We start from the raw sequence: 25,591 nt of genomic DNA on the forward strand, positions 1-25,591 counted from the left end.
CATGCCACAAGGCATTCGATGCTCCATCAAAACTCATCTTCCATGATTTTTCTTTTGATGACTCGCACTCTTTTTCTGTAATACACATCAAGTCTTCATCTGGGAAATCAAATCTCAATGGTTCGTATTCTTCCGTTGTTCGAGTTGCTAAGAAATCAACTATTGCACTCCCTTTTATCTACTTTTGGCTCACATAGACGATGTCGTATTATGATAGTAGGATCTGCCATCGTGCCATTCTTCCTGAGAGTGCAGGTGATTCCATCATGTACTTTATTGGGTCCAGCTTTGAAATTAACCATGTCGTATGATACAACATATATTACATGAGCCTCCGAACTACCCAAACTAAAGCGCAACAGAATTTTTCAATTGACGAGTACTTTGCCTCATATTCTGTAAACTTTTTGCCCAGATAGTAAATCGCCTTTTCTCTTTTCCCTGACTCATCATGTTGCCCCAGTACACAACCCATTGAATTTTCGAACACATTCAGATACAATATTAACGGTCTTCTTGGAGTTGGCAGTACTAGCACCGGGGGACTAGACAAATACTGTTTTATCTTGTCAAAAGCCACTTGGCACTCCTCATTCCATTCTCCCGGATTATGTTTTTGAAGGAGTCGAAAAATTGGGTCACACTGGTTGGTAAGTTGAGCAATGAACCGAGCGATATAGTTCAACCTCCCTAAAAATCCTCTGACTTCTTTTTGCGTACGCGGAGTTGGTAGTTCTTGTATAGCTTTTATCTTATTTGGATCAACTTCAATGCCTCTTTCACTGACGATGAAGCCTAGCAATTTTCCCGAGGTAGCCCCAAACGTACATTTGGCTAGATTAAGCTTCAGCTGGAACTTTCTCAGTCTTTCGAACAACTTTCTGAGGTTCCCAACATGCTCTCTTTCCCTCTTGGATTTGGCAATCATATCATCAACGTAAACTTCTATTTCTTTGTGCATCATGTCATGAAATAACATCACTATGGCCCTCTGATATGTTGCCCCAGCGTTCTTTAATCCGAACGACATCACCTTATAACAGAATGTTCCCCACATCGTTACGAAAGTAGTTTTCTCTATATCCTCATGAGTCATCTTTATCTCATTATAACCTGAGAATCCATCCATGAATGAAAACAATGAATATTTGGCTGTGTTATCCACCAATGGATCGATGTGTGGCAAAGGAAAATTATCTTTAGGACTTGCTTGATCAGATCGCGATAATCCACACACATTCGTACCTTGCCATCTTTCTTCAGTACTGGGACTATATTAGCTACCTATTGTGGATACTTGGAGACTTGTAGGAAGCCAGCATGGAATTGTTTCTTAACTTTTTCTTTTATCTTTAACAGCATTTCAGGTCTCATTCGTCTTAGCTTCTATTGAATGGGATTGCATTCTGGTTTCAGTGGGGTCTATGGACCACTAGATCCTCATCCAATCCTAGCATGTCCTGATATGACCATGCAAATAGATCTTTATACTCATGAAGCAAAGCGATCAAATCATGTTTGGTGTTGTCTAAAATTGAGGTCCCAATCTTCACTTCTTGCCTCTTTTCTTCATTTCCCAAGTTTACTGTCTCAACAGATTCTTGATGAGGTAAAATTTGTTTATCTTCTTGTTCTACCATTCTTAGTAAGTCAGGAGACGAGACATAGTCTTCAACATTTTCCTCAGCTTCGAACTCTCCTAAACAAATAGCCTTTTCGAAATTGATTTCAAGATTCGTAACGGGTTTGTTCATATCGTTGATATCTGAACACCTGAAAATTAAATGGAAAAGAAATATGTAAAGGAGCATCAAATTATTGGGACCAACAAGCATGGTATGACGTGAAATATATGCAATGACAGGCTGTGAGAAGAGGGAAAAATTATGAAGTTAATGAGAATGTGAAGACCATGACAAAATGCATCTTCATTAATGTTCATTTAAATGATAAAAAGCAAATCATAAGCTCTTACAAAAGAATCCCTCTATTACTTAAGGACACACAAAAAGAAGAGTGTTAACATTGAGCATTACTCTGGATAAGACTTAGAAACTACAAGGAGATCAACAGCAGTCTAATTGTTCAAAACGAATCCAGGAGGACAGGGGTGTATTATTGAAACATCTTTAATTGCATCACTTCCTTTGTCAATGACATTTATACTGACATTCTGAAGACCCCTTTCAATTAATAACATCGTGCTTCGTGGATTATCTTGTCCGGGGTATATCATTCCTGCAGATGTAAATGTTTTTGACAAAGGAAGGTACGTTATGGGCTCCCATTCTAATTCTCGACCTAAGGCTCTTGCAATCCGCCTTTCTCGATCTTTTTGCAACTATTTTCTTCTTTGTCGCATATCTGGTTCGAAACCTAAACCATATCGAGCCTTATGGGGCACTGGTTTTAGAACTCTAACTATCCCTTGCTGATATCTTCCCAAACCTTTCCTTGCTCGGGCTCCCTTTCCCACAGTAAACTCAATTCCCATCTGGGTGTTCCTTGACAACTTGGGCACGGGAATTTTATTTCCTTCAGCAACAAACGTAACATTGATAAATTCGAGGGATCGGAAGGAACATTCTACTGCATCTTTACTTACTTCAAGGTATGGTGCATCAGCAGAGATAGATGCGACAATGTCTTCTTCACCCGCGACAGTGACCAAATAGCCATCCATGATAAACTTTACTTTTTGATGAAGAGATGAAGGCACTGCCCCAACAGAATGGATCCAGGGCCTTCCTAAAAGGCAATTATATGAGGGTGTAAAGTCCATGACCTGGAACTCGACATCATATATGTAGGGGCCCACTTCTAGAGGGATGTCGATCTTTCTCATGACTTCTCGTCTTGTCCCATCGAATGCCCTTACTGTGGAGTGACAAGGCTTTAGATAAGATAGATCAATTAGAATTCTAGAAAGTGTAGCCAAAGGCATGACATTGAGTGCAGACCCATTATCAATGAGTACATTCGGTATCATGTAACCCTTACAACGGGTTGCGATGTACAATGCTTTTACGGAGCCCCTACCATTTGGCGGTATTTTGTCATCACTGAAAGAAATAAAATTATCCACGTTCAGGTTATTCACCCACCTATCAAGTTTTTCTACAGATATATTGCCTGCCACGTAAACTTGATTTAACACTTTCAGCAAAGCATTTCGATGTGGTTCTGAATTCAACAGTAAGGATAATACCGAGATTCATGCCAGTTGTTTGCTTAACTATTCCACGATGTTATATTCACTATGTTTGATAAACTTCAAGAATTTATGTGCTTCCTCTTCATTCACAGGCCTTTTAACTTCATGTTCGGACAGAGTCTCAAGCTCGACTTCGGCCTCATGCATCGGTGCCTTTCCTTTCTGTCACTCATCTTTTTCGTTGGTTCAACCATTTTAGAATAGCATCTCCCGCTACGAGTGAAATGTCCTACTTCACCAACACTTCAAGTCATGGCTTTGGATTTTTCACCTTCAAGTGTGATAATGTTGACATCGTATTTCCATGGTACCGCCTTGTTGCCTTTGTAAGGGAAAGGAGATGGTACTTCAATTATCATCTTCGGTTTCACTTATTCTTTTTTTGCATCGTAATAAATTACTAATGGTCAATCGGCGCTATAAGGGAAACTTGATGATTGATTCTCAGAAGCGCATACTTCTCCCTCATCGACCTTTTTGTTAAAGATCCCAATCTCCTTGTTGTCCATCATGTCTTGAAGTAACTTTCTAAATTCCTTACAATACTGAATGTCATGCCCTTCAATACCATGGAAGTCACAAAAATATTGACTTTTTATACTTCCTTCTTTAAAGATTCTGCAGGGGCGACAGAATAACCCATTTTCAACCATTACCTTCCATATCTTCTGTAAATGTGTCTTTATTTCAGAAACGCAGCTTTTGGTTCGCCACTTGTCTTCCTCGGTCACCGCGCTCACATTTCCTTCAGTATGGTTAGGGAGCAGATTTCCAGTTGTATTGCTAGTACCATCAAATCTAAGATACCTGCATCAATGAGGCCTTGAACCCTCCTTTAAATGCCAGACAATTTTCTGTAGAATGCCCCTGGTTTCTGGCGTGGTACATGCAACTAACATTAGGATCGTACCATTTTGGGTATAGAAGCTTCAAGGGTGCCATATAATGTGGGGATATTAATTGTTTTTCCAACAGTTTTGGGTACAGCTCTCCGTATGACACGGGAATTGGGGTGAACTGGGGTTTTTCAGGATTGGATCTTGTCGGTCTTTGTTCATCTTTAGGTTGGCTTTGAGCTTGCATGGTATTCTGTGGGAACATAGTGACTGGTCTTTAGTTATTTGTGACGTAGACAGGGTAAGAAGGATAATGAGGTGATACTTGATAGTAAAGGCTTTGGGGAGGATAATAGAAGTTTGGAGGTGGGTGATATCGAGGTCGTGGCTGGGTTGGATACGGATTAGAAGTGTAGTAATTCTCAGTTCCCACTATATAGGCTTCTGCCTCATTTTTCTTTACAGGTGCTACCCTTTTCGAGCTCTCGGAACCTTCCATCCTTCCACTTTTGATGGCATTTTCTATAAGTTCCCTAGATATTACAATATCTGCTAAGTCTTTCGTGGCACTTCCTACTAACTTATCATAAAACGGAGCTTTCAAAGTGTAGATGAAGAGGACTGTTAATTTAGTTTTGGTTAATGGGGGTTCTACTTGGGCCGATATATCCCTCCATCTTTGCCCGTATTGCCTAAAAGTCTCCGTTAGCTTCTTTTCCATCATCTGCAGAGTTAGTCGATCAGGCACCATGTCGGATACATGCTTGTATTGTTCACAAAATACTGATGCCAAGTCTTTCCATGATCGGATCCTTTCTCTACTCAGTTGATTATACCATCGAAGGGTCGATCCGACCAAGCTATCTTGGAAACAGTGTATTAGCAATTTATCTTCATTCACATAACCAGTCATCTTCCGGCAGAACATGATAAGATGAGCTTTTGGACATCTCATGCCATCGTATTTTTTGAAATCTGGTACTTTTAATTTCGGAGGCAGAACCAGATCGGGCACCAAACTGAGCTCTTTGGCACTCAATGCAGAGAAAGCTTCAGTACCTTCTATCGCTTTGAGTCTTTCTTCCAAACTTCTATACTTATCTTAAACATCATGATCATCCATTTTCAACCTGGCTATTTCTAACGGATCATCTAAATCTGGAACATTGGGATCTGCAGGATTAGCTCAGGGGTTCGATACGAATATACCTTGCCCTAGATGAATAGGGGGTACAGGTCGTTGCTCCACACTTGCAGGTTCTCCTTGAGGACGTTCTCTTTGCATTACATGTGCGTGAGGTGGAGTGAATCCTGGAGGATAGAGCAGATCCTGATCATGATTAGTTATTGGCTGAGGCTCCATAGTGTCAGGGCTCTGCATAGGTCCCTTTCCTTTGACCAAAGCTGTCATCATCACTATCATTTTGGCCATCTGATCTCTTTGCTCAAGCGATTCCTCTTGAGATCTTAACATCAAATCTTTTACTTCCTATTGTGACTTGGTCAACTGCTCTTGCAATTCTCTTTGGGCCCTTTCCATCCTTTCAATTCTTTCATTGAACTCGGCTTCCATAATTCTAGCTTTTCGATGCGTCCTATAAGAATGGCACGATTCCAGACTTATAGTGTCGCAATTGCGGATTATACGGTTTTAGCCTCAATGAATGATTATGGTGATATGTACATGCAATGAATGAATGAATGAATGAATGTCAAATGAATGTTGAATAAATGACGAATAAATGTTAGTCATGAATAAATATGTAAGAATTTGGTGTTGATTTCAAGATAGCCCCACACTTAGGCATTTCATTTATCAAAAGAGTCTATTACAAAACGTTTCACCATTTTTTTGATTCAACAGTTACACAAATTTCCTAGATACATTGCCTTGTTTCTTCACTCGCTCTAAAAACTCTGACATGCTTGATCTTTAGCTCGGAGGGAATTGGCAACTGAGAGCTTCGGCTTCATCTGATAATTGCACAACTTGCATAGCTGCCTTGCGAATTTCATTGATCAAAAAGCCGAGTTACATTTCTTTTTCTTGGAGAGCTCTTTCATAAGTGCGAGTGTCTCTGTCGTACTGATCATTCTTTTCTTCTAGAGCTTTTAGAAGAGTATCTAACTGTTGCTAACGAGATTGCAGTATATTTTCTAGATCTCGTATTTTCCTTCTTAGCTCTTGACGTTCGGACTGACTAGTCACAAATTCTGCAGTCACCTTTTCATACTTAGTATTTTTCTTTCTTAATTCTATCATAGCACGCGCAGCTTTTTCCTCTTCTTTCTTTACTTTTCCTTTCCAAAATTCCATCCCTCCTTTGATGTTGCTAATTTCTTCCTTCCATTCTGCTGACGATTTGCCCAACCCACTATTTTTTATAGTGCTTCTTAATTTCTTATTTTCCAAATGAAGGTCCCTTAAGTCATTTCTCAAGATCTCAGCTTCTTTTTGGATTTTCAAGGTTTGGGAATTTTCAATCTGAACATCTATCTTTAGCTGGTAGTTTTCCTCTTGAAGAGAACTGATATCCCGTAACAACTTAGCCTTTTCACGTTCAAATTCGTGTCTTGTTACTTCCAGCTCGGATGACATTTCTTCTGAGAAAGGATTCTGGAAAGTGTAATTCTGGAAAGTGTAATTCGTCGATGAGACTTGTTGACTATTCACTCGTTGTTTTCTCCATATGTCATAATCTTGAGTGATAGTATCAGCATAGAGAGCTAACTCCATTAGGTGAACTTCTTTCCAAGCCTTTGCGGTATCCCGGACTCTTTTCATGTAACCTTCACTTGTAAAGGCAAACTCTGACTGTGCCAACCCTCCGGTGGTGCGTATGAATTTTCGTGAAGCAAACTGCCTTTGAACCATTAATGGAGCATATCCAACCCCTCCCTATAATCTGAGTAGAGGCACCTTATCTTGGCATCCGCATTTATATATCAGAACTGAAGGACGAATCCATGATGCTCTCCAGGTTATCTCTTCAGCACGAAGGTTTTGAAAAACAAAAACCCAGTGCTACTCGGTGACATCTTTCGGCCAATCTTTTTCAAAGTAAGCCTTTAATGGGGCGAATATTTTTGAGAACATGTGGAAAGGTGTGCGCTCTACTTTTCAGAAATGGATCAGAATCTAGACATTAAGCAACTGCGCGCATCCAATAAAACGTCATTTCCCTTTTCTCCTACAACTACTCAGAGATCTAAAAGTCTCGGCCAAGATAGTTGGGACGGGGTTAATCCCTTGCCCCAACCTTTCGAAGAAATCCACTACCGTGACTTCTACATGCCCCAAAACTTTGGGAAGACGATCAATCTGTAAATGGCCAAAGCAAACAGATCGATTCTCTTCGCAATATCTGGATGGTTTTGAACTAAGTCTCGTAAAGAAAACCATGGAACACAACTGACTTCATTCTTTTTCTTTATCTGTTTTTTAGCCCCATATATCGGTCATTCCGGTCAATCTCACTAGCTTTTTCTTGAAGGTCATTGGCTTAGGCTCTTTCACATATATCTTGTTGAATTATACATTGTCAACACGAAGTAAAGCAGCATATTCTTCTATGGTCGGAGTCATATCTTCATGATTGAAAGTGAAACATCGGTACGCTGGGTCCTAGAATCGAACCATGGCTTGAATCAACTGTTCGCCTACGCTGGCGATCAAGTGAGCTATATCCCCGTACTTTTCACTAAAAATCCCCCTAGTATCTGAGTCCCACTGTTTCCAAATCTGAGTTAAGTCCTCGAGGTTATTCTGACGAACATTTGTAGCTACTTGCTCCAGAAGATTAGAGATACATCCTTCCGTTAAACTATCACCTTTCGCTTTCTGAATCTTCAAAGACCAGTCTCGAACCACGGTATTTTTCTCGGTTACTTGTGTAATTGACTCCTCCATCAGAAACCCGTTTTAGTCAACCAATCTCTAATCAATACCTTCCTAATCAAGATGCCTATGATGCATGATGAAACATGAAAATGAAAATAAATAACCTTTGTTAGCAATCACAACAAATATAAATTGGGAAAAACTATGGAAACTTCAACAAATTAAGCTACCCAGTTCAATTCTTTTGTATAAACAGTGTAAATGTAAATGAAATGAAAGGCAAGAGGCGTTTCTCCCATGTACTTATTTTGGTGACTATTGACGGACGGAGGTTCGATATGGCTCTAGTTAGGTGGCTCGTATGGTTTACTATATGCAGTTTCGGTTCTAGACAGGTACTCGAATTGTTCGTACTATCATTTAAGGCTAGTACAAAGCCTCGGTCGTAGCCCATCACAGGCTCACGAGTTCAATACGAGGATTACCTAACTTGATCTCATGCACACAAATGTTCTCTAAGCCAGCGAGACTTGGTCCAAATTAGAACTTTTTAATTTCTATGTTAAACTTCTTATTATAGGCCTACGAGCCCCAAAATGACCATTGAAAACTATTCGGGATCAACTCGGGTCCTTAAACCATATATAGAAAAATTTAACTTTGAAATAGGGCACACACCTATGTGTTTACAATCATGCATACTGATATGAAATTTTTAGGTGCAGGGGACACACGACCGGACCACAGGTCCATAGGGTAGACCGTGTGTCACACACGACCTAGACACACGCCCGTGTATCTACTCATACGGACAACAAGGCTATTTACCAAGCCTGTTTGCCACCCTTACTTACACAACCTATACAAAAGTAACCAAACTAATACAATGATAACCTATTTAACATACTTAACACCTATTTTACAACTTATGCAATATAGTCATTCTAGGTGTTTCCATGCTAACACATTTCACAAAAGTTGTTTATAAAACACCCAAGACTCATTTTCTTCCATAAAAACTCAACAAACATTACAAATCCTTTCATGTCAAAACCCTAAACTCTTAATCATTTTGCAAAATAGTACTTTCATTTGAAAGCTTATGCTTCAAGGGTCTCAAAAGTACAAAAATATTCAAGAAAGCCATTAAAATCACTTACTTGTGAAGGCTTAAAGTTACTGAAATTTCAAGCTCTTAAAACCCCATTTCTTTGCTGAAAATTTCGGTCAAAAGAAAGGATGGAGAAAAGAAAATGATAGCTAGGCTTTTTGGCATTATTATATCATACATTATGTCATCAAATTACCTAATGTTGACTTTTCAACATTTTCATCACCCATGGCAGACCAAGCTATCACAATAGGGTCTAATTGCCCTTTAAAGACCCCCCAAACTTTATTCTCTAGTTATTTGACACCTTTAGCTATCAATTTAGAACTTTTTCATTTTATGCGATTTAGTCCTTTCCTGCAATTGGACTCGCAAACATTAAAATTACTTCACCAAATATTTCATGCACTAATAAAAACATGTTTTAATATCATAATAATAATAATATAATTTCTTTGACTTTGAATTTGTGGTCCTGAGACCACTATTCTGACTAGGTACAAAATCGGGCTGCTACATTTCTCCCCCTAAGGGATTTTCGTCCTCGAAAATCTTACCAGCGAATAAATTAGGGTATTGATCTCTCATAGTCTCCTCAGGTTTCCATGTGGCTTTCTCGACTCCATGTCTATGCCACAAAACTTTCACGAGTGTAATACTTTTATTTCTTAACTGTTTGACTTCCCGAGCCAATATCTTGACCGGCTCTTTGCCATACATCATATCCGAATGAATCTCAACCCCTGTCGGCGCAATCACGTGCGAAGGGTCTGATCTATATCGATGTAGCATTGATACATGAAACACGTCGTGAATCTTTTCCAACTCAGGTGGCAAAGCCAATCAATAGGCAACCAGTCCTACTCTCAATAACCTCATAAGGTCTTATGAAACGAGGACTCAACTTGCCTCTTCTACCAAATCTGAGGACTTTTCTCCATAAGGATACTTTCAAAAACACCTTATCGATGACTTGAAACTCAATTTCCTTTCGTTTCAAATCCGCGTAGGATTTCTGCCTATCCGAAGAGATCTTCAAACAATTACGAATCACTTTAACTTTCTCTTCCATCTCTTTAATTAAATCGACCCCGTGAATCTGACTCTCTCTGAGCTCAGTCCAATATAAGGGCATTCGACACTTTCGCCCATACAAAACCTCATAAAGCGCCATTCATAGACTTGTCTGATAACTGTTGTTGTAGGCAAATTCAACCAATGGCAAGTACCTTTCCCAACTGCCTTGAAACTCTAGAACACAACACCGCAACATGTCTTCTAAAATCTGAATCACCCTTTCTGACTAGTTGTCGGTTTGCAGGTGAAATTCCGTGCTTAAACTCAACTTTGTTCCCAATGCCTCTTGTAACTTTTTCCAAAACCTCGAGGTAAATCTTAGGTCCCTATCTGAAAAAATCGACAAGGGCATTCCATAAAGCCTCACAATATCAGACACGTATGAGTAGGCCAATTTTTCGAGAGAGTAACCGGTACGCACTGGTATAAAATGTGCTGATTTTGTTAGCAAATCCACAACAACCCAAACAACATCGTTTTTTTGGGGTTATCAGCAAACCCATCACAAAATCCATAATAATCTGATCCAACTTCCATTTAGGGATCGTGATAGGCTAAAGTACACCCGAAGTTAATTAGTGTTCAGCCTTCAACTTGCTGACATACAAGACATTTGGAAATGAACTCTAAAATGTCTTTTTTCATTCCCGACCACCAATACATCTTTTTCAGGTCGTTGTACATTTTTACACTATCCAGGTGGACGGAAAAACAACCACTATGTGCCTCTCACAGAATTTTCTGAATAAGCTCACTGTCTTTGGGTACACAAACTCTGTCCTTAAACATCAAACACCCATCGGTACCAATCCAAAAGTCTGATTCGGCCCCCGACTTATATTGGGTTCTCTTGGTTTGCAAATCTTTGTCATTGTTCTGAGCTTCACAGATTTTCTGCAAAAAAATCGGTCTAGCTCTCAACTCCGTTAGAACTGAACCATCACTAGACATAGCTAACTGAGTATTCATGGCTCTCAAGGCGAACAATAACTTTCTACTTAAGGCATCGGCGACTACATTCGCCTTTCCCGGGTGACAGTCAATTATCAGCTCATAATCCTTTATTAGCTCTAGCCACCTTCGTTGTCGTAGATTCAATTCCTTCTGCATAATCAAATACATGAGCCTTTTGTGGTTAGCGAATACTCGACATTTCTCTCCATACAAATGGTACCTCCAAATCTTCAATGCGAACACGATGGCAGCCAACTCTAAATCGTGCGTCGGGTAATTTTTCTCATGTGGCTTTAGTTGTCTTGAGGCATAGGCTATAACCTTGCCTTCTTGCATAAGCACGCACCCCAAACCATTCAAGGAGGCATTGCTATATATCATAAATTCCTTACCTGACTCCAATTGAACTAACACTGGGGCTTCGGTCAATAAAACCTTTAATTGCTTAAAACTCTGTTGGCACTTTTCTGTCCATTTGAACTTGACATCTTTTTACAGCAGTCTTGTCATCGGGGTAGCTATCATAGAGAATCTATTTACAAACTGCCTATAGTATCCAGCCAAACCCAAAGAGCTTCGGACTTCTGTCACAATCTTCGGCGGTTTCCTTTTAAAAATAGTCGAGACTTTACTTGGGTCAACTCTAATCCCGTCACCCAACACAATATGTCCTAAAAATCAACCTCTTTAAGCCAGAATTTACTTTTATTGAACTTGGCTTACAATTGTTTGTCTCTCAGGATCTGTAATACAGTCCTCAAATTCTTCGCGTGCTCACTCTCATCACACGAGTAAATCAGTATGTTGTCGATAAAAACCACTACAAACTTATCTAAATGCGGCTAAAAACTGCAGTTCATCAAATCCATAAACACCACCGGGGCATTAGTCAAACCAAAGGGCATGGCGAGGAACTCATAATGCCCGTATCTTGTCCGAAACGCAGTCTTCAGTACATCTTGCTCTTTCACCCTTAATTGGTAGTATCCTGACCTCAGGTCAATCTTGGAAAATGCAGTGGCTCCCTTTAACTAATCAAACAGGTCATCGATCCTTGGCAAAGGATACTTGTTCTTTACTATTACCTTATTGAGCTGTCTATAGTCGATGCATAACCTTATCAACCCATCATTCTTTTTCAGGAGCACCTCACAGGGAAAAGCTCGGTCTCGCAAAGCCCTTGTCAGTTAACTCTTGCAGTTAAACTTTCAACTCCTTTAACTTCATAGGAGCCATCCTATACGGAGCAATCGAGATGGGTGTCGTTCCCGGTATCAACTTGATTCCAAACCCTACTTCCTTCACTGGAGGTAGTCCGGGTAATTCTTCCAGAAACACATTTATAAACTCACAAACAACTGGTACTGATTCTACCTTTGATTCAGACACTTGAGTATTCAGCACAAAAGTTAGGTAAGCCTCATATCCTTTTTTCAAATATTTCTCAGCAGTCAAAGACGATACTATTATAGGTAAATTATTTGATTCATCTAACCCAACCTGAAGAACATTTCTGTCTTCACATTTCAACTCAATAAATTTTCTCCCACAGTCCGCTACAACACTATGAGAAGTCAACCAATCCATCCCAAAGATTACATCAAATTCATTAAACGGCAATAACATCAAGTTAGCTGGAAAATAATGATCTTTGATTGTCAATGGACAATTTCTACATACTTGGTCCACTAGTACATGTCTGCCTAAAGGGTTAGACACTTTTATCACAAACTCAGTGGACTCTACTATCATATTCATACGAGGTATCAATTCTATACAAATATAAGAGTGGGTAGACCCCGGGTCAATTAAAGCAGCAACATATATTTCAAGAATGGAAAAGGCACCCGTGATCACGTCAGGAGACTCTGCCTCTTCACGGGCACGAATAGCGTAAGTCCTTGCAGGCGCTCTGCCCTCGAACATCACTGCAACATCTTTTGGCACACATCTGCTAGCAGCCCCGCTTTCAGAGTTCTTTTGTGGTCTACCCCTCAATGGAGCACTACTTGCCTTCGCTTCTTGTTTTTTCTCTCTCTCTCTTCCATTTCAGGACAGTCTCAAATGAAGTGGTCCAGTAACCCACATTTGAAGCACCCTCTTTCTTTACCTCGACACTCGCTAAAATGACGTCTACCATATTGCGAACATTCTGCCCTATTCGGCCGAGCACTACCAACGCCCACGACAAAAGTGGTCTGGGTTCTAGAGGTCGTGTTCTGCTGGTTCTTGTTCCTGTTCAAGAACCCTACTGAAGCATTCGATCAGGTTGAGAATTCCTCAGATTTCTTAGATGAGGACTGATGTGATTTCTCCATCTGTCTTTTTCTTGAATCCCGCGACTCAATAACCGTCTTTCTCCTCTCATTAACTAATTCTTTTTCCTTGTAGGCTCTCTCAACGAGCACCACAAATTCTCTTAACTCTAAAATGTCGACAAATACTCTTATATCCTCACTTAGACCATCTCAAACCTTTTACACATGGAGGCTTCTGAGGACAAGCACTCCCATGCGTATTTACTGAGTTTTACAAACTCTCATTCATACTCTATCACTGTCCTACTGTCTTGCATTAACTCTAGAAATTCCTTCCTTTTTTGGTCTATAAACCCCTGGCTAATATACTTCTTTTGGAACTCTTCCTGGAAGAATTCTCAAGTTACTCTCTCTCTCGATACCATAGACACGAGAGTGTTCCACCACTGGTAGGCCGAATTTCTCAAGAGTGATACTGCACACTTCATGCACTCCTCAGACATGCACGACAGTTCATCAAATACCCTAATAGTATTTTCTAGCCAAAACTCTGCTTTCTCCGGGTCGTCGTGCCTTGGCCATATGCTTTCTAATCTTGTCTACCGGAGGCGTCTCTCTCCTAATCAAGTTCATGCATTGCGAAGCTCTCGAGGCATACTGAGGAATCGGAGGAGGTAGGGGAGGTGGGGTGTTCGGATTTGCACGAACGAACTCTATGTACCAAGCGTCCATCATTTGAAGATAGGTTTCTCTAGCCCTTATGTCTTGGACCATAGTTACGGGCTTACTCTCAACTGGCGCGGTCCCTTCAGCGGGAGCCGACGTGTTACTCTCCACGTCATCCGCCGTAGCTCTATCAAGATCCATTTACTATATGAAAATACAATTTATAATCGTTAGAAGTCATCACACTATTGATATACAGTTATGGCATGTATAGCTAGACTTGTACTCTCGCTAAGTTAGTCTTAGAACCAATTAAACCGTAGCTCTGATACCACTAAATGTAACACCCCATACCTGTAACCCACGTCGGAGTGAAATACGAGGCATTACCTAACTCAATCTCATGCACACAAATGTTCCCCAAGTCACCGAGACTTGGTCTAAATTAGAACTTTTTAATTTCTAGTTTAAACTTATTATCATGAGCCTACGAACCCTAAATCGACCATTGAAAACTATTCGGGATCAACACAGGTCCTTAAACCATCTATAGAAAAATTTAAATTTGAAGCAGGGCACCTGCCCATGTAGAAGGGTAACACGCCCGTGTAGAATTAATTCTAAATGCACACCTACAGGGGTTTTCACACGGCCTCGTACACGCCCGTGTCTCTAGCCTGTGTCCTTCACACGGCCATGACACTCCTATATCCTAGCCCGTGTGTAAAAACCTAGACATTTTGTTTCTGACGTCAGCATACCCAAAATGTCACACGGCCAAGGCACACACCCGTGTGCTAGGCCGTGTCCATCACACGGCTGAGACACACGGCCATGTCTCTGCTCGTGTGTTTACTATCATGCATACTGACTTGAAATTTTTATGTGCAGGGGACACACGGCCGGACCACATGCTAATAGGGCAGACTGTGTGTCATATATGGCCTAGAAACATGCCCGTATATCTACCCATGTGGACAATATAAGGCTATTTATCAAGCCTATTTGCCACCCTTACTTGCACAACCTATACAAAAGCAACCAAACGAATACAATGATAACTTATTTAAACCAATCAGCCATAATAGATAACATTCCAATAGTGCATTTTATTCATTTATTAAAATACATCTTTGCATATAAATCAAAATTAATATTTTCCACCATTCAAGGCTTAATACAAAATGAAGGATTACCAACCCAAGTCAACACATTTGGCCAGTTCTCAATGACACAAAAATAGTAAAGTCTAAGCCCTATACATGCCATATTCAAAAATATGAATCACATTATACCGAAAACTTCGATTGATAGTGTGATTGATATCTCTGACTTCTTTTGATCCCTGAGCTAGATAGGCGGCACTATAAGAAAATAGAAAGGAAAGGGAGTAAGCATAAAGCTTAGTAAGTTGCATATAAATAAATATACAACATAACTTTACCATTCATCAACAAGTATCATAATACACAAGTGGCATAAGCAAAACTTACTCATCAATATTCAATACACCTCATATAACATATATTGAGCTCACATTTCATAAATATCATATAGATACATGTACCACTCGCAACACAATTATGCTTTCCTTGTTAACTTGAAATCATACTTTCACCGTTGAACCATTTGGAATATTATCGGATACTCATTTAGCCTCAAACATGGGGTCAGGTACTGATGTCCTGTCCTAGACATAGAATTACACAAGTTCTAGCATATTTGTGACGATGCCATGTCCTAGACATGGTCTTACACTGACACATTTCGTAGCTGATGCATGTTCCAGACATGTCTTACACTGGCTTACGTCTCGAGGCCGATGCATGTCCCAGACATGGTCTTACATAAGCTCTTATAATGTGGCTGTTGCATGTCCCATATATGTCTTACACTAGCTCACAATAACCTATATGTTATAGCATGAATATCTGATTTATTTCCTAGGTTCAAACGGGAACTCTACTATCTCTATTACCATCATGCTTTCTCAATTCCACAATCAAGAAATCCATGCTACATTAAATTCAAATACAATTCAACACATACATTAACATTTTAGTTGTATTATTTACATACAACTTACCTCAGATTACAAAATGTGGCGACTAGTCGATTTAATCGATTTGCTTGGCTTTCCCCCGGTCTAGGTTCGGATTCAGTATTTCTTGATCTATAATAGCAAAATGTACTTATTTAGTCACTAAATAAAATTTAGCAATTGAAAATTCATTTCTTTGGTAAAACTATTTTGCCTCTAGATTTTGACAAAATGACCATTTTACCCCTAGGCCCGAAAATAGATTTTTTTCGTATTTCTTCGCATCTTAAGCTTGTCCGAACCCTTTTTAATATTATAGCAACCCCAAATTCCCACTATTTCACATACTTAACACCTATTTTACAACTTATACAATATAGTTCTTTTAAGTGTTTTCATGCTAACACATTTCACAAAAGTTGTTTATAAGACACCCAAGACTCATTTTCTTCCATAAAAACTCAACAAACATTACAAATCCTTTCATGTCAAAACCCTAAACTCTTAATCATTTTGCAAAATAGTACCCTCATTTGAAAGCTTATGCTTCAAGGGTCTCAAAAGTACAAAAATATTCAAGAAAGCCATTAAAATCACTTACTCGTGAAGGCTTAAAGTTGTTGAAATTTGAAGCTCTTAAAACCCTATTTCTTTGCTGAAAATTTCGGTCAAAAGAAAGGATGGAGAAAAGAAAATGATAGCTAGGCTTTTTGGCATTATTATATCATACATTATGTCATCAAATTACCTAATGTTGACTTTTCAACATTTTCATCACTCATGGCCGGCCAAGCTATCACAATAGGGTCTAATTGCCCTTTAAAGACCCCCAAATTTTATTCTCTAGTTATTTGACACCTTTTGCTATCAATTTAGGACTTTTGTATTTTATGTGATTTAGTCATTTCTCGCAATTGGACTTGCAAACATTAAAATTACTTCACTAAATATTTCATGCACTAATAAAAAAATGTTTTAATATCATAATAATGATATGATTTCTTTGAATTCCAATTTGTGGTCCCGAGACCACTATTCCGACTAGGCCCAAAATCGGGCTGCTACACAAGTTGATGGTTGGGATGTAAGCTACACGATACTGCTCACAGAAGCTGATGAGTATTTGCAACAAATGTCGAACCTCAGCCATCGGTAGGACATTTAGGACCAGCACCCGAAAAATATTTATAACCCTAATGACACGTCATTTGTATCCTACGAATTTCTAAGGTTCAAACGGGGCTCAATATCCATCAATTCGTCATAATGTGGATACATTCACATTTATATTAATTCATTTACAATAAAAACAACATAGTAAACATTTAATTTAATTAACATTGTAATAATTGCAGTTCATATGAACTTAATTACATGACTAAATTACATAAATGTTAAAGTACATGGACTATTTGGTAACTTTTCCTTCTCCTTAATTTTCCACTCGTTCTTGATCTAAATTAATAATTTCATTAAATTCATTAATTTAGATAGCAAAACCAATTCATTTTATTCAATTTAGTCTTTTTTGAATCTTTTACTAAATTGTTCCTAATATTTTACTTTTATTCAATTTCGTCTCTTAGCCTAAAACATGCAAATTAACCATTTTTTATTGAAAACCGATGCCAAAAAAATGTTTATAGCTTCAATTACAGCCCATATTTACAAAAATTTCACATCAAGTCCTTATATTTTTACTATTTCAATAATTTAATCCTTGATCGTTAATTTCATCAAAAATCACTTAACAAAATACTTATAAATAACAACTAATACTTCAAATTCATCATTTAACATCTAAAATCACAAAGATTCATCAATGAAAACATTCAAAATCTTTAACAGTTTCAAAAATGAAGGTACGAACTAGCTGAACCTAATTGTAAAGATCTCAAAAAAATTATTAAAAACGAGTGAAAAATAACTTACCATGCAAAGATTTTACCATGGCCGAACCTTCAATAAGTTTCCATGGAGGTTCAGTGATGAACCAAACAATTGGAGAGGAAAACATTATGTTTTCTTATTTTTAACCTTTTCTTTTCTTTATTTTTTACTTATTATTTACTTATTAACTTAAAATATATCATACAAATTAACAAAGATTAGTCACCAACCGCCCACTAATTTATGGCATGGTATATTTACCATTTTAGTCCATTTAATTACCTTTCCTTAGCTATTTGACACCTTTAATTAATAGAATTCAACTTTTGCATCTTTTACAATTCAGTTCTTTTTCCTTAATTAACTATCCAAACATCAAAATTTCTTAACGAAACTTTATTACAACCTTAATAACACTCCGTAAATATTTATAAAAAACATTTACAGCTCGGTTTATAGAAATGAGGTCCCGATACCCCATTTTCTAAAACCACTTAACTTTAGGGCCATACCACTTGAACCTAATTATTCATTCGAATAGTATGAATTGCCAATTCCAAATTTATTTTAATACTATATTAATATTTACGAACTTACTCGTCGGATTTTTGATCCTGAAACCACTATTTTCGACACCACTAAAAAATGAGTTGTTACATACAGGCAATCATGGAGGAAGGAGATAAAGTAAGCAATCAATCCCAACGTGCACATTAAGTTGAAGCCAAAGGCAACAAGGAGTCGCTAAACCAAATAGTGCAACAAACCCCTACGCGTACCCGACGCCCACCCGATTGTGGCATACATTTGAGAAAACAATGATTAAGTTATTTTGTTATTTTTATATACTTTGTTTTACATATGAAATGTACACTTATTTACAGTGTATGAAACACATTTATTAATTTGGTTTGATTTGTACACAATTAAGTTGTGAGTTTAAAGTCTACAAGTATTTATGTTACTTTTTCATTTAAGTTTTTCTCCGTCTATTTATTAATTACAAAAGTTTAAAATAAATTTTAAATATATTAAAATTTATAAAATTTCAAAATTTATATTTTATAAAATTATAAAAAACAAAAAATTAAGAAATATATAAAGAAATTTTAAAAATTTAAAACATTCTAGAATAATAATTTTGATACCTAACTAAGTTAATTAACAATTCAAGCTCATTACGCTAAAATAATTTTTTTCTTTTAAAAAGTTTTCAAATATATATTGCTTCAAATTTATGTGCTCTAATATGAAATTAGTTATATTGTAACAAGATTTTAATTTGACATGTTTAATTTTTTAATTTAACTCTAACAATTTAACTTGATTCGACTCAACTCGAATTTCATTTCACTTGACTCGATTCGAAAAAATTTCAATTCAAGTTAGGATGATAAAATAGGACTCGCCAACTCGATTAACTTGAATTTTTTTCACTTGATTTGATCAAACACTCACCCCTACTTTATAGGAAAAATTAATGAATAAACAAATAAGTTAGTGTTTTCACTGCATGAGTTATTGTTTTAATTAGCTCTTCTACACTTTAGTAATTAATATTAGCTCTTCTGCAGGGAGCGTTTTCTCTCTGGCCATTTCAACCACCCCAACTTAATTACTTCTGAGCCCTGCAACCCGGAATTTCTAACCAAATTTTTTTCCCCTTTATACCCCGCCCCATCTCATATATAAATGTTCATTCTTCATCCCCTACTCACTACATCTCAATCTCCTATAAATTGTTTTTTTTTCTTATTACGTGTTAAAATCTTTAGGTTTAAAGATTTATTTCTCTCTTACTTTGAGGGAGACGTAGTCATAGTTTTAAGTTGTGTTTGGGTTCACGGTGATGTCATGGAGGTCGGTAACCTACAAATTTCCCTTGTCGTGTGAGTATGGCACTATTACCTGAGAAGTTGGGATTGCTTTGCAACTTGGGGTCCAAGTTGACAGTGATTATACTGTCTCGGCTTGAAGTGTAACTATGGTTTCAAGTTTACAAAGGTTATATTATCAAGGGATAGAGCATAAATAGGGTCGTAATTGGTAGTGCGATAAAGGAAAACTCAAGGGGCCTTCCAGTATAATCAAGTTATTCATGTTGTCCATATCCATCGAAGGCGGTGACCTTGTTAGTATAACCTGTTACACCCCTATGTTATCATAAGTTATAATAATAGGGTCACCGCTTTTGGTGGTGGTGGATAAGACGCATTACTTGATTATACTGAAACGCCATTGCGTTTTTCTTCCTTGTATTTATGTTTGAATTTTATAAAGCATCCTCTTCTTATGAGAAACTAGTTTTCATGCCCACATAACCACCGTCAACTATAGCTCCATTTATGTTCCATCATTGACAACATAACATTTGTAAACTTGAAGCCCTGGTTACATTTTAACCCTCAACTGTATAATCCTCATCAACTGGGACCTAGAGTTGTAACACAATCCATTTTCCCGGGTGATGGCTCTATACTTACATGGCAGATGATATTTGTAGGTCACTCAACTCCACAACACAACCGTAAATTCAATCATTCCTTAAAACTAAAATGATGTCTGTCTCAAACATAGATAAAAATAAATCTATAAACTTCTAATTTCCAACTATAAGAAAAAAAGAATAAAGAATAATTTCTAGCTAAGTGAAAATGCACCTTGTAAGATGCATTTTCCTTTCTCTCTCCAAAAATAGAGTAGATCGATAAATTTTTAGAATTAGCCTTGTTTTTCAAATGATTTTTTTCAATATATATATATGAATTAACCTGTATATATATAATTAATTGAGGCATTTATAGGTCACCTCTTTATGCTATGAAATTAATGCAAATATACTTTTGTTTCTTTCCCTGCACTTCATGTCATGAAGTAATCTACTTGAGATTATGATGCTATCTTTTAATAGTAAGGTGAGTTATTATTTGATTGATGGTGTTTATATTATTTTGTGTTCAAATTTGAGATGTTAAATATGTATGCCTACGAAAATGAATGATCAAACTCCACTATCAATATTAGTACTTTAGCAAGCTTTCAAATCATACTGCCATGCCAACCATATATGTGTTTAATAATTGATTCTATTTTTTATTTTATATATTAATTGAGTTTTTACAATTTTGAGACTTGAGTTTTTATGAAAATGGCTAGTTTGAGCACTCCAATACTTGTGGATGATGGATTTAATGAATATGAAACTGCTATCAAATGCCAAAAGTCTACTACCTCAAAGGTGTGGGGTGAAATGACAAAACTTGAATGTGAGAAAAAACACGAGTTGAAGGCACAATGTAATTACTATAAGAGTATCTTTTCTGCTAAATCTTCTAGTGGAACCTCTCATTTAATACGTCACCTAAATAGTTGTTTGAAAATTTTTAATAAGGACATCACTCAATACACCATAGCTACTCAACCATCTTTAGGAGATGGTTCATCTATAAAAACCTACAAGTTTAATGCTGATGAGTGTCGTTGAGTTGTTTCTACTTTTCTTGTATGTGGCAAGCATTCATTTAAGACAATTGAAGAATTAGGATTTAGATACATGATAATATTTCTAGTCTTAATTTTAAGAATATAAGTAGACAAACAACTACTAAGCATGTCCTAATGTATTATGCAAAAGAAAGAGATCATATTAAATAAGAATTAGCTAAAGCACCTGGTTTAATTTGTCTAACTTCTTATAATTGGAACTTTGATTATACTAATAATGAAAACATTTATATTACTGCTTATTGAGTTGATAAAGATTGGAAGCTACAAAAGAGAATCATAAGATTTAGAGCTTTATCTTTTCTGTATGATGGTTTAAACATAGCGGTTGAACTTATTTTATATTTATCTTAATGGGGTATAATAATGAAATTTTTTAGCATCACTTTAGATAGTGCTTCTTATAATGATGTTATGGTTTCTTGTCTTAAAAACAGTTTTCGTGCAAACCAAGCTTTTTTGTATGATGGTGTTTTTTTTCAAGTTAGATGTTGTGCACATATATTGAATCTTATAGTTAAAGTTGGTTTAGAACTTGCTGATGATGTTGTTGGTAAGATTTGAAATGTAATTAAGTATATAAAAAAGTTAAGAATTCATAGGAAAAGATTTTATAATATGGCTGACAAAAGCTTTCATTTGAATGTGACCAAAAAGTTGTGTCAAGGTGTGTGTATGTGTGTATGTGTGTGTGTGTATGATGGAATTCTACTTATTTGATGTTTGAATTTACTCTTTACTATAAAGATGTGTCAGATTATTGAGGCTAACGGGATAAAGATTATCAAATATTTGTATTTCCTGATGAGGAGTGGAGCAATGTCGTTATTCTTTACAATTTTTTTAAAATCTTTTTATGATGTGACTTGTGCTTTTTCTAGTTCTAATTATCCAACAGCTAATCTTTATTTTAGAGGGGTTTGGAAGGTTCACAAGGTCTTAATTGATATAGTTAAAAGATCATCATTCTTTTTTAACTCTAATTGTCGTGCAAATGCAAGAGAAATTTAATAAATATTGGGATGGGTATTCTTTGATATTGTAATGTGCTGTAATTTTAAATCTTCATTACAAGTTAAATTATGTGTACTATTGCTTTACTACAATTTACAGTACTCATGCTTCAGACTTTGTGCAAACCATTCTTAGCAATCTTAAAACTTTTGTTTGATGAGTATGTTAAGAACTTCAAATCCATGTCTTCCTCTTTGGCCGAGAGTTGTAATGTTTCGAATAATGATCCTGTTGATTCTAGTTTTAATAGGGCTAATTTGGGAGGAGATTATGATGAGACTGATGATTATAAACAATACTTAAGTGAACCTAGTACTAAGAGTGAAAAGTCACAGTTAGAAATTTATTTAGAAGAACTAGAGCATGAGTTGAATAGCCAAATAGATGTATTGGATTATTAGAACGAAAGTTCAATTCAATATCGTTAGCTTTCATATTTGGCTCGAGTTCTTTTGGCAATTCCGATATCGACTGAAGCTTTCGAGTCGACTTTTAGCATAAGGAAGAAAGTTATCACATCTTTGAAGAGTTCCCTTAAACCAAAAATGGTTCAAGCCATTGTTTGTTTTGATGCTTGGATGTGAGCTAAGGGATTTCCAACGGGTAATTATTATTCTCATTTTATTGTTATAATTTTATAACATTTTATCAATTTGATTATCTAACTATTTATTCTTATTTTATATTAGAAATTTATTGCAAAAATAATGAGAATGATGATGACGATGAGGATGATAAGGATAATGAAGACAATGATTCTTTGATTCCTTTCTAGATATATAATTTAGCTTAGAATTTATAGCTTGTTATAAAATCAAACATGTTGATTGCTTGATATATAGATATTTTGAATGGTTGATTACATTTTGCATGTTATTTTTTATGCTTTTTTGGGTGCTATTTTTCTATGTTCTACAGCTGTTGTTGGGCGCTAATTTCTGCTGCTATTTTGCTTGATACATAAATATTGTATAAATTTTGTTTGGATATTGTAAAACTTTTAATTTTGTTAGGTTTGCAACATCAATTGCATGAGAATATAATCTTATTGTGGTTGGTTTTAGTTACCAAGTTGTTTCACTAGTTATCAAATTTCTTGTGCTTTGTCCTTTAGCTTTAATGTACTTCAATAGAACAACCTTGATGCCATCTTTTACTTCAAGTCATTTTTTATTCTTTGCTACCTTTACCCAAATCATATTATATACACTACTATGCAAAATTTATTATTCCCTTGTGTGATTTTGGTATTCTGTTAATGAGGTCTACATTCATAAAATGCCTTTCATCCAATTTTTAATATTTGTTAATGCAATTTGATAATTTTTTGGGAAATATTTGTTTTAATGTTTTAAATGTAAATTTTATGTAATAAAATATTTTTCAAAGAAAAAGGGTTAGGTCTAGCCCGAGTTTAGTATATATAATCTGGGTCGAGCTTAGATAAAAATTTAAGCCAGTTTTTAGGGTGAGCTGAGCTCGAGCCTACTAATCAGGCCTAAGATTTTGTTGGACCAGACCCATGGACACCTCTATCTCCAACTTAAAACTGTTTATTCTTGACTTTGTAGTTATAATAGTTGGCGACCTGTTGTGCTTTAGTAGTCAGTTTGATTGTAGCTTCCGTTATTTTTTTCTTCTAATAAGTTAAGGTGGCTTGTAACATCTCATCATTTTGATCAATACTAAAATGTAAAGTTCTAAAGTAGTTGAACTTGATTTCTGTTAAGATGATTGCTTCTATGTTGAATAATAAATTGTAAGGGTTTTCTTGTTCTTGTATGTGACGTTGTCTGAAGGGCCTATAATATTTTAGGCACTTCTTCTAGCCATGCCCCTTTTACTTCACCAACCATAATTATTATTTGTGGCTTTAACTTGGCCATTTGATGAGTTTTTATTGAAATTTTTGTTCTTATAACCTTTAAATTATGGTAAAACTCCTAAATATTTCCTTGAATTTGTGTGTTACTATCAATAATAATGACGTGAGGGAGGTCGTACCCACATATCATTATCTTCCAGATGAAGTTCTCAATTTTTTTTTGTTATGGTAGCAAGTGGATCAACTTCCATCCATTTGATAAAGTGCTCAACAGCAACAAGAATGAACTTTTTCCTTCTTATAGCTTTCAGAAAAGGGCTAAGCATATCCATCTCCTGAGTGGCGAATAGCCTAGAGCTAGAAATTGCTTGTAAAAATCAAACTGATATCCGGGGATGGGGGCAAACTTTTGGTAAATATTACACTTCACCACCAAGTTTGGTTTGTCTTGAATTGTTGGCCAATAGTATCATTACCATTGAATTTTTTGAGCAAGGGATCTTCCTGCCCTGTAGTGTCTGTAGATACCTTTATGAACCTCTCGTGAGATGTAGTCCACCTCGTAGGGTCCCAAATAATGAAGGAGTGGTTGGGAACAAGTACAATACTTCTTGAATATTTGTTAGCTCTTCATTATCTACCAATAATTGAACTATTGGTGTCCTTCATGTATCCCTCTTATCAATACAGAAAACCTATTATTGTGTATAATCTGGATGGGTTTGATATTCAAGTAAAACCTTACCCTTCTACTAGATTTCTACTAATGTTTCGTGCTTGAATGATGTATTTGCTCGTTAATTTTCATTACAAGTTATTTGTTGTAGGTTTATTGCTTGGACTTTTCTTAGGAACCTTGTGACATGTTGATGGTATTTCACAAGGGTAGTTTCTTACTCTGTATTTGCCCATGACTTGTTTAGCTATTAGCTAAGAGTTTGTCTAAATTTTTAAAATTTTTACCCTAAATCTAACTACTAGCTTAAGATCTGCTATTAGTGTCTCATATTCTACTTCATTATTAGAGGCATTGAACTTTCCAAAAAATACTAATACCATTCATTATATTGTAGGTCAATAAGCAAGATCCCTACACCAACTCTATCCTTACTAGTGGAACCATCCACGAACAAGGTCCATTAGGGTTCAAGTGACGAGTTCACCTAACTGGCTAACTCGACTATTTTGTCCACACTAATTGATTTACTTGTTCATGCTTTTACCATGGCCTAATCTTCAACCTTGAGAACAAGGGGAAAAACCAGCTACTATGTTTACTAAAACTTGAGCTTTTATAACTCTTTTACGAATGAATTTTAAACCAAACTCATTGAGCTTAATACTCTAAATGACCATCTAG

At 36.5% G+C, this 25,591-nt stretch overlaps 1 protein-coding gene across 1 annotated transcript; it reads right to left on the reverse strand.

The window, feature by feature from the left end:
* Positions 1-3,621: 3,621 nt before the first annotated feature.
* On the reverse strand, positions 3,622-5,524 carry LOC108481143 (uncharacterized). The gene is made up of 4 exons (XM_017784308.1): positions 5,260-5,524; positions 4,907-5,151; positions 4,452-4,774; positions 3,622-4,021 (listed from the first exon to the last, which is right to left on the reverse strand). The coding sequence occupies exons 1-4, from the start codon at positions 5,522-5,524 to the stop codon at positions 3,622-3,624; spliced, it is 1,233 nt and encodes a 410-aa protein (XP_017639797.1).
* Positions 5,525-25,591: the final 20,067 nt, after the last annotated feature.

Source organism: Gossypium arboreum, chromosome 1, assembly GCF_025698485.1.
Source record: "Gossypium arboreum isolate Shixiya-1 chromosome 1, ASM2569848v2, whole genome shotgun sequence".
Classification (NCBI taxonomy): domain Eukaryota; kingdom Viridiplantae; phylum Streptophyta; class Magnoliopsida; order Malvales; family Malvaceae; genus Gossypium; species Gossypium arboreum.